General features: G+C 42.8%; 1 protein-coding gene across 2 annotated transcripts in view; it reads left to right on the plus strand.

The window, feature by feature from the left end:
- Positions 1 to 10,601, plus strand: part of MOK (MOK protein kinase) — a 969,382-nt gene extending 958,781 nt beyond the window's left edge. For both annotated transcript variants that reach the window (XM_044074537.1, XM_044074539.1), the window contains 2 exons: positions 7,677 to 7,880; positions 7,976 to 10,601. In XM_044074537.1, coding sequence (XP_043930472.1) covers positions 7,677 to 7,880; positions 7,976 to 8,053 — 282 coding nt within the window. In that variant the 3' untranslated portion in view covers positions 8,054 to 10,601. The remainder of the gene's footprint in view (positions 1 to 7,676; positions 7,881 to 7,975) is intronic.
- Positions 10,602 to 11,548: the final 947 nt, after the last annotated feature.

Genomic DNA, 11,548 nt, shown 5'->3' on the forward strand with positions numbered 1-11,548 from the left:
ATTTATAGGGGCAGAACTGGACACCGTCAACACAAAGATCAGGTTGCCCCAATCTAGAATCATAACTCTAAAAAATCAAGTATCCAGTCTCTTAGCCCACAACAAAGCACCAGCATCCCAGATACTACAACTCTTAGGAACCATGGCAGCCACATTGATAGCAGTCCCGTTAGGCCACATGCACATGCGAATACTCCAGTGGTTACTCTTCGCACAATGGTCTTACCAACAACTACCCATGTCTCACGAGATCAGGTTAACCAATCTTTGCAAGAAGGATCTCAGCTGGTAGTTGAACAGAGACCAAGTGATAACAGGTCGTCCCTTCATTCTTCCCCAACCCACAGCCACAGTGACCACGGATGCTTCCCTGACAGGGTGGGGGGGGGCGCTATTTCAGGGAAAGACTGTCCAAGGCACTTGGTCAGTCATAGAAACACACTTGCATATAAATGTCCTAGAGCTGAGAGTGGTGTTCCTAGCGTTGCAACACTTTCACGACTCTCTTCCTCCAGGCACAATTGCCATCCAGACGGACAACATGTCGGTTGTCTGGTACATCAACAAACAAGGGGGAACCAGATCATACCCTTTATGCCGGGAGGCCTTAAGGATTTGGCAATGGGCTGTATCCACCAGATGCTTTCTGATAGCAACGCACATCCCGGGGTCATCCAGCTGATAGCGGACAAACTAAGCAGAACCATGCTTTTGCCCCATGAGTGGTCTCTCAAACAACAGGTAGCGGACAACATTTTCCGCAGATGGGGCCAGCCTTGCTGTGACTTATTTGCATCTCCGATGAATGCCAAATGCAGCAGCTACTTTGCCCTTTATCCCCCACTGGGGAACGAACCCAGGGACGCGCTCGTACACGATTGGCCCCGGGCCTCCTATATGCCTTTCCGCTAATACCCCTAATTCCCAAATTCATGCAGAAAGCCAAAAGTCTGGGAAGGACTGTGATATTGATAGCCCCGTCTTGGCCTTGACAGATTTGGTTTCCCTTCCTGCAGAAGTATCAGCTGGAAGAACCATGGATTCTGGACCCAGTGCCGGATCTTCTGACTCATTCGTCGAGAGTTCTCCATCCCTCCCTCACTTCCCTAAAACTGACAGCTTGGCTGCTCCAATTCCCACATTAGCCAGGTCACAACATTTGTCTGCTGTGGTCCAACACATTATAGTTTCCTCTCATAAACTATCCACCAGGAAACTATATAATAGCAAATGGAAACGGTTTGTTCACTGGGCTTCTCATCATGACACTGACCCTTATGTAGCACCTAATCATACCATCTTAGAGTTATTGTCTTCCTTGTTCCATGATGGCTCGGCTGCTGCCACCATTAGAGTTCAATTGGCTGCTATCTCAAACTTACATGTAGGCTTTAATGGCTCCAACATTATGTCACACAGACTATGTAAAGCATTCTTAAAAGGAACCCACCTTCCCCCTCCAGTTGAGGAGATGGTTGCCTTAGAGGATTGGTTCAGTTGGCAGTCTGTTAATACATTCCTACTCTTCTTGTTCCTTTTACTGTTATAATTATCTAAGCAGGTAGACTCCATAGTCTTATTCTGTTGGTAGGCTGTCTTGGTTGCAGCACACTAGATCTGGGGATGTTCAGTAGAGCATCATGGGATATACACTAGGTCTCGAGCTTCTCTGAGTGTCTGAGCTTGAAAAGCGGCCGATTTGGAGCCGAGGGATCGGCTCCGACCCACGTGTAAGAACAAAAGGCGAAATGAACAACTCACATGGAATGTTATGGTAAGGACATAACTTCTTTTTTTTTAACCTGCCAGGTCAGAGTCCATGGATTCATCGTGGTCTACCTGCAGTCTATCAGAAGCTGACATGGATAAAATGATGCAGGGATTTATTTGCACACAAATTCAGATAGGAATCTTGCCAGCCCCCTCTCCCTCTGGAGGGGGGAGATTGCTTCCCTTCTTTATACCTATATCTTCTTCTCTGATCCGACCCCCGGTTTCAGAGTACATGGATCCAAGAGTTCCCCTAGTCAGGGGGTTGGCTCCAATGGTACCTGTTTCCTCGATGCCGGCAACTGCCTAGAGCATGTTGGATCTGACTAGTTTGGATCCGAATGACTCTTGGTGCCAGACCCTGGATGTCGGATCCAAGGGGGTGGAATTTTTTCTGTCGGCTCCGACCTTGTCGGGTCACGGCCACCTCCTTGGCGCTCCATCTACTTCGGGCCCAGCTCCGATTCCTGCGTCGGATCCAGGGAGAGCAGTTCCCTTAATGGTGTCCCAGGAAGCTCACTCTCATGGAAAGGGTTCTCTCCAATGGATCGAGGCCCCTGACTCTATCTTCAGACTCCGCCCCGACTCCCTCTGCTTTGTGTGTGAATCATGTCATTTTACCACAGGGACAGCCCTTGCTCGAGAAGCCCCAGGCGGTTTCCCCTTGAGGAACAACAAGTATTTTGTGAGCCTCCTCCGGAAAGCCCCACCGGAGAGGTCCCTTGCAAGCATACATGCAAGAGGAGGCACTTGGACTCTCTCTGGAGTTCCTCACTGAGGACACTGATATGGATGATGGGGAAGGTTCCCCCAGATCACCTTCCAAGGATGTCTCCTTCTGAGAAATCATGGAAATTTTGCACCAGTGGGGAGGTTGGTCAGCCCCAAAACCTTCCTCAGATGAATCGGTGTTCCTGGAGGCTTTCGGCATGGGCCCGTCTACTTCCTAGGTGTCCCCTCCCATGGATCCATTAGTGGACTTGGTCACCTCGCAGGCTTGGAAGGAACCGGACAATGTGGAACTAATTCCTAAATGCCAGCACAAAATATTGAGTCTCCCTGCAGACAGACCAGCTTGGATTAAAGGGTCCCCGGTAGACGCTATGGTGGTAGCAGCTGCCACCAAGAAGGAACTACCCCAGGAGAGTTCCTTAGTCCATCGTCCTGACTGTGAGTCTAGGATGATGGATTGTCTAGGGAAGCAAGTTTATGCGTCAGCAACCTTTTCTGTCAGGGTGCTGAACTATCTGGCCCATGTTACTTGACTACAGCATGACCTGGTTAAGGAACTGGCTGAGTCACCCCCAAAGTCCATGCTGCAGGAGGACAAGGCTATGTTCGCGAGGATGGCTACCTTGACAGCAGTTTCAAATTCGTCTATGGGACTCCTCTCACACGCGACCGAAGGAGCAGCTAGGGCAGCTGGGTCCAGCGTGTCCATGAAGCGTAATGCCTGGCTCAGATTGTGTCAGTTCACAGAACCCATCAAGGCGTCTTTTGCAAATGCCCCATATGATGGCTCTTCCCTCTTTGGTAAGACCATCCGTGACACCTTGGTCCAGAGTGAGAAAGATGGGAAGACACTGTCTGCCATCGGAATCCACTTCACAAACCCTCAAAGATCCTTTTCCCGGAATCAGCGAGGGCAAAAGAAGATGTGGTTCCGGAAGTCTCAGTATTCCCAGGACACTCAGGGCCCTTCTTCCCCTAGAGGCAGAGGGGGACAGGACAGATGCCGGCCCAGAGGCAGAGGGAGTCCAAGGAATTTGGGTCATGAGAACTGTTCTCGGACAGGCCCGTGCAGCAACCCTGAGGGGTTGCCCAACTACTCTGCTCTGGAGGCAGTCGGCGGTTGCCTGTCATTGCACCAGGCAGCATGGGAGTCCATATCATCAGACTGTTGGGTGTTTCAGATAATTTCCAGAGGCTATTCAATCCCATTTGTGGTTCTCCCTACACCTTACAAACACCTCCCAGATGTACCACCCATGCAAAGGGAGGCAGCAGTGCTAGAGGTTTCCAAGCTGCTAAAAAAATGAGCCATCGAACCCATCCCCCCAGATCATTCCAGATTGGGCATCTACTCCAGGTTCTTTTTGGTGCCAAAAAAGACTGTGAACTTAATGCCCATTCTGGACCTGTCTACTCTGAACCTGTTCATTGCCAAAGAGAAGTTCTAGATGGTCACCTTACAGTCAATCCTGTCGTACCCAAAAGAGAGCGACTGGATGTGCTTGTTTGACCTCCAGGACACCTACTATCACATAAAGATGCACAGAAGTGCCAGGAGGTTTGTCTGCTTAAGGCTAGGAGCCAATCATTATCAGTTTCGGGCCCTACCCTTTAGTCTCACCACAGCTCTCAGGGTGTTCACCAAAGTGATGGCAGTAGTAGTGCTCGCCCGAGGCTTCAGGGGATTCAGGTCTACCTTTACCTGGATGATTGGCTCCTTACTACTTCCACCAAGCATCTACTTTGTTGGACCAGAGACTATTTCCTATGTCTTGCACACTATCTAGGGATTACAATCAACACAGCCAAATTTCTTTTGAACCCTGTCCAGGTTATAGAATACATAAGTGCATGGATAGACACATTACAGACAAAAGTTTTCCTGACCTCGGAGAGAGTTTGAAATTTAAGGATGCATGTTGCTTTCATTTACCAATCTCATCTTCCCTCAGCAGATTTGGTTTTAAGGGCCCTAGGTTCTATGGCAGCAATGATAAGTCTTATACCATGTGCTCACTTACACATGCGAGTACTACAGTAGACTCTAGCAGTACAATGGTCTTTGTTGGATCTCCCGTTGTCGCACCTGATACACATAAGTAAAATCTGCAAGTCGTCCTTTCTATGGTGGATGCAGTCTTCGGAAATCTTGGAATGACGTCCTTTTGTTTCAGACCCTGCCCAAGCCACAGTGATCACAGATGCCTCCCAGCTAGGGGGGGGGGGCATTGTTCGGGAAGGACATTCCAAGGCATGTGGTCCCCAATCGAGACCAGTTTGCATATAAACGTTCTGGAGATGAGGGCGATACTTTTTGCGTTTCATGCCTTTCTACCTCTGGGAACCATTGCAATCCATTCTGACAACATGTCGGTGGTCTGGTATATCAACAAACAGGGAGGGACCAGATCCTACCCCCTTTGTCACGAGGCCATGAGAGTTTGGGAATGGGCAATCTCCACCGGTCGTTTTCTGGTAGCAACATTTTGGGGGACAAACTAAGCCAGATTATTCTGATGCCTTACGAGTGGTCTCTGAATCCTTCAGTAGCGGAGCAGATCTTTCTAGAGTGGGGTTGGCCGTGCTGCGATCCCTTTGCATCTCCTTCCAACATGAAGTGCAGTGAGTTCTTCGCTCTGAACCCCCCGCCGGGTAGTCCCCCAGAGACGCTCTAGTCCATGTTTGGCCTCCCAGCCTTCTTTATGCTTATCCTCCTATACCCCTTATTCCAAAGTTCCTACAGAAGGCTTGTCCACTGGGAAGCAAAGTGATCCTCATTGCCCCTTTTTGGCCTCGCCAAGTATGGTTTCCTTTCCTTTGGTCTCATCTTCTAGCTCCTCCTTGGATCTTGGATCCCATTCAGGATCTCATTTCTCACCCCTCGAGGGTCTCACATCTGAACCTGGACAGTCTGAAGCTCACTGCTTGGCTACTCCAATTCCCTTAATTGCTAGGATTCCCGGATTGTCTTCTTCGGTCAGGTCTATTCTGGTGGCAGCACATAAGTCGTCCACAAGGAAGGTTTATCACAGCAAATGGAAATGTTTTTCCTTTTAGGCCTCTCAAAGGAGTTTAGATCCTTTCACAGCTCCCATTCCGGCTATCCTTGACTTTTTGCAAATATTTTTCAACAAGGGGCTAGCTCGTCTAAAGTCAAGGTTCAGCTAGCCGCCATTTCTCATTTTCACGTTGGTGAGAGCTCTGCTTCTTTGGGCTCTTCCAGATTGTGCAAAGCCTTTATCAAAGGTACCTTCCTCTTATGTCCTTCGGTCAAAGATCCCATCCCCCCCCTGTGGGACCTTACTATGGTTCTACAAGCATTGCTTGCCCCTCGATTTGAACCTGCTGCAACCATAGATCTTAAGTTTTTGTCTTGGAAGACAGCCTTCCTAGTAGCTATCACCTCAGCTAGGAGGGTTTCAGAACTTCAGGTATTGTCTGTCAAGGTTCCATACATGGTTTTCCATAAGGACAGGGTTTCTCTTCACACCAATCCTTCTTTTCTCCCAAAAGCAGCATCTGATGTTAATATCAATAAAACTATCAATTTACCTGTTTTCTTTCCAAATTTTACAAACAAAATTGAATACAAGTTGCATTTGTTGGATGTTCATAGACAGTTACGGTTCTATTTGCACAGGACCAAAACTTTTCATAAATCTGACCAGTTGTTTGTGTCCTTTTCTAAACCTTTTTAGGGTAAACCGATTTCCAAGGTGACCATTGCCAGGTGGATCCCTCTATGTATCCTTCAGATCTACAAGGATAAAGGTTTGTCTCCTCTGGGTCAGGTTAGAGCTCACTCGACAAGGTCCATGGCTACTTCTTCAGCTTTTTGGTTGAGAGTATCCTTAGATGACATTTGTTCTGCAGCTACTTGTCCTCATCTCACACCTTTATTTCTCACTATAAATTGGATTTGATTTCTCGAAGGAGAGCATCCTTTGGTTCCACGGTGCTCTGGAATATCCTTCCATGAGGGCTACCCAGGTGTTTAGTAGCTGAGGACTCTGTCCCACAGGTTGAAGATCAAATAAAGTAAACTACTTCAGATAAAGAAGTTATGTACTCACCATAACGTTCCATCTGAGTAGTTCTACTTCATTTGTCTTCAACCATCCCTCCCGCCTTCTTCCATATGGACAGCACTTATAGCTGGCATTTTGTGTGTGTAAGGTGTTTTGGATTGGGCTGTTTAATGTAGGGTGCAGCAAACTCGATCTGAGGGTTGGAAGGTAGTGGTGGTGTATTATGGGTAGGGGGAGGAGCTTGGAGCTCAGAGCAGATGCTTGTGAAGTTGCTGGCTCGGATCCATTACAGATCTTATACCCACAGCTTGAAGACAAATGAAGTAGAATTACTCAGATGGAACATTATGGTGAGTACATGACTTCTTTTTTTCTATTGTTTCATAGTTTTCTTGGTATTCCATTTGTGTGTAGCCAGTGGTTTGATCCTGCTTACCTTGGCTGATTTACAATGCATTTCAGTTTTTGTAGCAGTCAGTGAGTGTCACCAAAATCATTCAAGTGTTAATGAAGAAGCAGTGCTTAAAACCTAGAATAACAAAACCATACAATACAATGCAGTGTATTGTTAGATGAATGTCACATACATGCATCTATATACCCATATCTGTTTTTACTGATGTTATACATTGTTTTCTAAGACACACTGATACACAGCGCTAGAGTATGCATCTTCTTATCTGAAATGAAGAAATTACATTGGATGTGGTGCTTTACCCCGTGATACCATTTTTACACAGAAAGCTGATATCTTTATAAAGCTTTTTCCCCTAACATCACATGGCCAGACTGTAGCAGCAGAAGAATGTCAGACATCACAGCATTGTAAAGCTTGTCACTCATATAGTCTGTTGGCATGCCTAGAAGTTCCTGTTATATGGTAACATAACTTCTAAAGATTCCTAATACTGTTGAAGCCTTAGAAGAAATCAAGACATAATATGCAATAGATTGTAGGGAATTTGTTGTGTCTTAATTTATGTATGCCTTCTTTCTTGCACCAGAAACAATACTTTAGTCAAGAAGCCCAAGTAGATAATAGCAAAGCTGAATAGTGAACAGATGAAAAAAAATCTAAAAAATGAGTGACCATTTTAGTTTCATATGTCTTTATTAAAGTAACACACTTTTTTTCCACTTTTAAAGTACCACTTAAAGCATCTCCAGGAACCATTAAAGAGATACCATGGCCCATCCTACCCAGTAGAATTGCCAACACTTACAGTCCCTGGAGCTTCCAAGATGGCATCATACCCAAGTCCTACCTTTCAGCCTGTTTTTCCTACATTAGCATCCACTGGAGCACTTCCTATATTTCAAACAATGAAATACATTGAGAAAACCAATAAGGTAATATATTACTACATTATCCTATTTTATTGCATTTAAGATTCATTAATTTCTTTTAGTTACATCATTAATTAACTTGTTTATTGCTTCTACAGCCTGAAAACCAACAATATCTTCAGCCTATAATGAAACAGTATCATTTGCCTTCGATCGATAGAAAAAATGGTAGATAAAAAAATGAAGTACATGTTTTAGCCCAGTTATTCAAAATCAAATGAATACATTTTTGCTACAGTATGGATGTGTTATTATTAGAAGCTGTTCCATCGTGCAGAAGAATAAAGCCCTGATGACACCCCAGCCAGCTGAGGCTTGAATAGCAACCTGGACACTGGTGGAGCTGGCCAAGAAAGGTTAAGAGTGAGTGCCTGATGTCTGGCTTGTGCATTCCCAAGGCAGAGGAGCTGGTTATGTCCTGTTGCAGGAGCACCCTGTGAAGGAAGGCCCAAACATATACTTCATGGAGGCAGGAACTGAGACTGTACCCGTCAAGGAGTGTTTATACTGAAGCTGAATATCACAGGGGAGTACGCAGTGGTAGCATGCACACACACTGGGTAGATTAGAGAGCATTGCATCTTGCTTGCCAGCCAGTGGGGGTGAACTATTAGAGTATTGCCAAAAGAAAATCCTTCTGCTGGATGAAAGCCTCAAATCCTGTCCTTTATCCTCCCCTCCCTACATCTTCCAACACCAGAAGAAGGAATAATGAAGCAATATATGGGTAATAAAGCTCACTTGTTTTGAGGTACAGGAGGCCTAAACTAAGATACAAAAGAGTATTGTTATTAGCTACCCATAAATGTTGCAGCCATACTGTAGCAGCAATGAAATGTAATCACACCCCAAAGCAGCAAACATCCTTTACCTGCAGTACAAATGCAGGTGGGAGGAGAAAGAAGAAGAAAGAGGAGGGGGATATCCTGGGTCATGCTCTGTGGGTTTATTTTATAAATGAGACCTATATTTAAAATCCACGGCCATATATTTAATCAGATTATATAGTGCAAAAAATTGCTAGATTGTGGCTGTTTTTATTACATATCAGTAGTATGTTGCAAGATTTCCAGCTAATGTCTTCATCCAGCTAAAATTTTGCAATATTCATCACTAATGACCTATAGTGCAATAACTTCATATACTGTAAACTAATAATTTTTTCCAGATTGTTTTTAAAATATACAGCTTGCTAACAATATAAGTATACAGAAACAGATGCCAGAGATCACTTTCTTCTCACCTGTGTCTATACCACAGGTAAACACATGCTACCAAGAATCAGCAACAGCCAACCAAGTATAACATGGCTCCCTATTGTAATATCGACACCCAAAGTATCAAGTGCAGAAATACAGAAAAAAAAATCAGACATTACTCTTTTCCTTCAGACATCTTTTTTTGCAAGGGGGTAAGTCCTATACCAACTCTGAGACTGCCAGACCTCAGAGAAAAGGAAATATTACTAGAAATGGCAGTGTAGGCCTTAATATCTACAAGTCCAAATTTTTGGCCATTCAGTCTCCATAATTTCAGCACTCGGTGTTTCAGGTGCTGACATTTCGAACAGTTACCCATAATAACACAAAGTGACCTCTTCTTCTTGACACTGAAGATTGGTTCTGTTTATTATGATCTTTGAACAAACAGTGAATATTTTACAACTGGTTTTCTGTCATAATAGTGTTTTTTTAATGTCAAACATTTCTTATTACTTGTATGAAAATGCCACAACCAAGGGTGCTGAACTAAAATGACCCATCTTACTTTGTGTTCTGTGATGCTGGAATACTGTGGAAATTGTGTTATATGATTCTGGAATACTGTGGAAATTCAGTAAGTGCCTCAATCCTATCTGGACATTAATATGTATTTCCCAGAGTGACTGAGGCTGAAATAATACATTAGGTTTTTGCTTTGTGATGGGTTTTGATAAACCATTTGTTGGAAAACATTGAGCACTTTATGTATGAAATGTTATACAGTCCATCATTTCTTTCTTATGCACGTCTTCCGGAAGATACAAAAACTGTGTATTAGCCACCTGTTTCCACAAACTAGGCTACTAGGCTTAATGCTAAATAGAAAACAGTATGTTAGAAATGCATTTTTATAACTAACTTTAATGAAAGTTACTGTGGAGTTATATGTATTCTCTTGTATATTCTGCAATGTTTGCCACTATCCATTTGTAAAAAAAAAAAAAAAAAAAAAAAAAAAACATGGTAACTACTCTGGCTCACTGAGATGTAATACAAAATGTTTTCTCATTTTTGCATTTTGTTGATTGACATTGTAGTCTGGGGTAGATCTTCAGATTACTCTCAAGATTATCACAGCCCATACCATCTCAAGTACAATATATTCATGTTATTTGTAAGTCTTAAATATTATGTAATAAGCTTCATCTTTTTTACTTACATGTACTTCTTAATTTAACTGGAAGCCTTTCTGAAAGTATGTGAACACATTTTCAGATTTATGTTGTCTATTATCTTGACACATGATATCAAATTGCTGTTTATGTGAAAACACTGGCATTATTTAATTGCTTGTAAAAAGCATACATTCATAAAATAGTCTGCTTTGTAAAGATTTGTTTTAACCTACAAATTAAATACGTGTCTGTGTTCAGTATACAGAAAGCATTTAAAATTCTGATATATTTTGCTGGACTAACATATTTGTGTTAAAATGATTTAATTTACTGGCAAATCCATTTCACAATAGTATTAATGTTTGTTTTTGTAAATCTATCTGAACTACATTTAAAAAGCCTAGCAAGGTGATGTTTCCCTAATTTCCACAGTCAATATGTGTCAGGACATATTTCTATAAACCAGTTTAGTTTATCTACATTACAGTGTTAATGTTCAGTTACATTACAATAGGTTCTTCTCAAAATCATCTTTCCAGTGCCTTGTTCAAATCCAGACAGCTCAATAATATTTCATCCTCATTGCATAATTTGTAGTAATCAGATCATCCTGCATTCTTTGATAGGAAAGAAAGAATAGATTTAACTTTGCTAATGATGTTTTATGCCGAAAAGAAGAAAAACTCTGAAATATTTTTTCCATTTCTTTTGAACCTTGTACGGTTTGTTTGGCAACGATCTCTTTGAGACATTAAGGATGACACATACTGTAAATATTATCTTGTCATGCTAGTGTATATAGGGATTATGACAGAAAACTGTTGTTACCTGAACAGCCCTCAGCAAAGACTTCATCAGTTGGTAGGCATTCGCACATAATTTTGAACTGTTATATTTGAAAGGCAAAAACACCCAAAGGGCCAGTCCAGCAGTTCAGCAGCAAATAAAACCACACCACACAGAAGTAATTTAGCGCTTTCATTTACTTTACTTATGGAACTTCTTCAGAATACAAACATCTATAAAAATCATGTTACATATATACTTAGATAATAAGCAGTACATTTGAACCATCCAATCAACTATCAGCATCAATTAAGCACATACAAAGTTTAAAGTGCCCATGTATTTCATGGTGTCAAAACAGTGTGTTAAATACGTAAATATCTTAAGTAATGTTTGATAGAAATTGTCATTGATTCCTGGAGAGGCATCTGCCCTCAGGAAAATTTGCCACTTAAGCTCTAAAAATTCTAAATAATTATTACACTCTTGCACAAATAATTTTGAATCA

This window comes from Protopterus annectens, chromosome 6.part0 (genome assembly GCF_019279795.1).
Source record: "Protopterus annectens isolate FY-2018-M chromosome 6.part0, PAN1.0, whole genome shotgun sequence".
In the NCBI taxonomy this organism is placed as follows: domain Eukaryota; kingdom Metazoa; phylum Chordata; order Ceratodontiformes; family Protopteridae; genus Protopterus; species Protopterus annectens.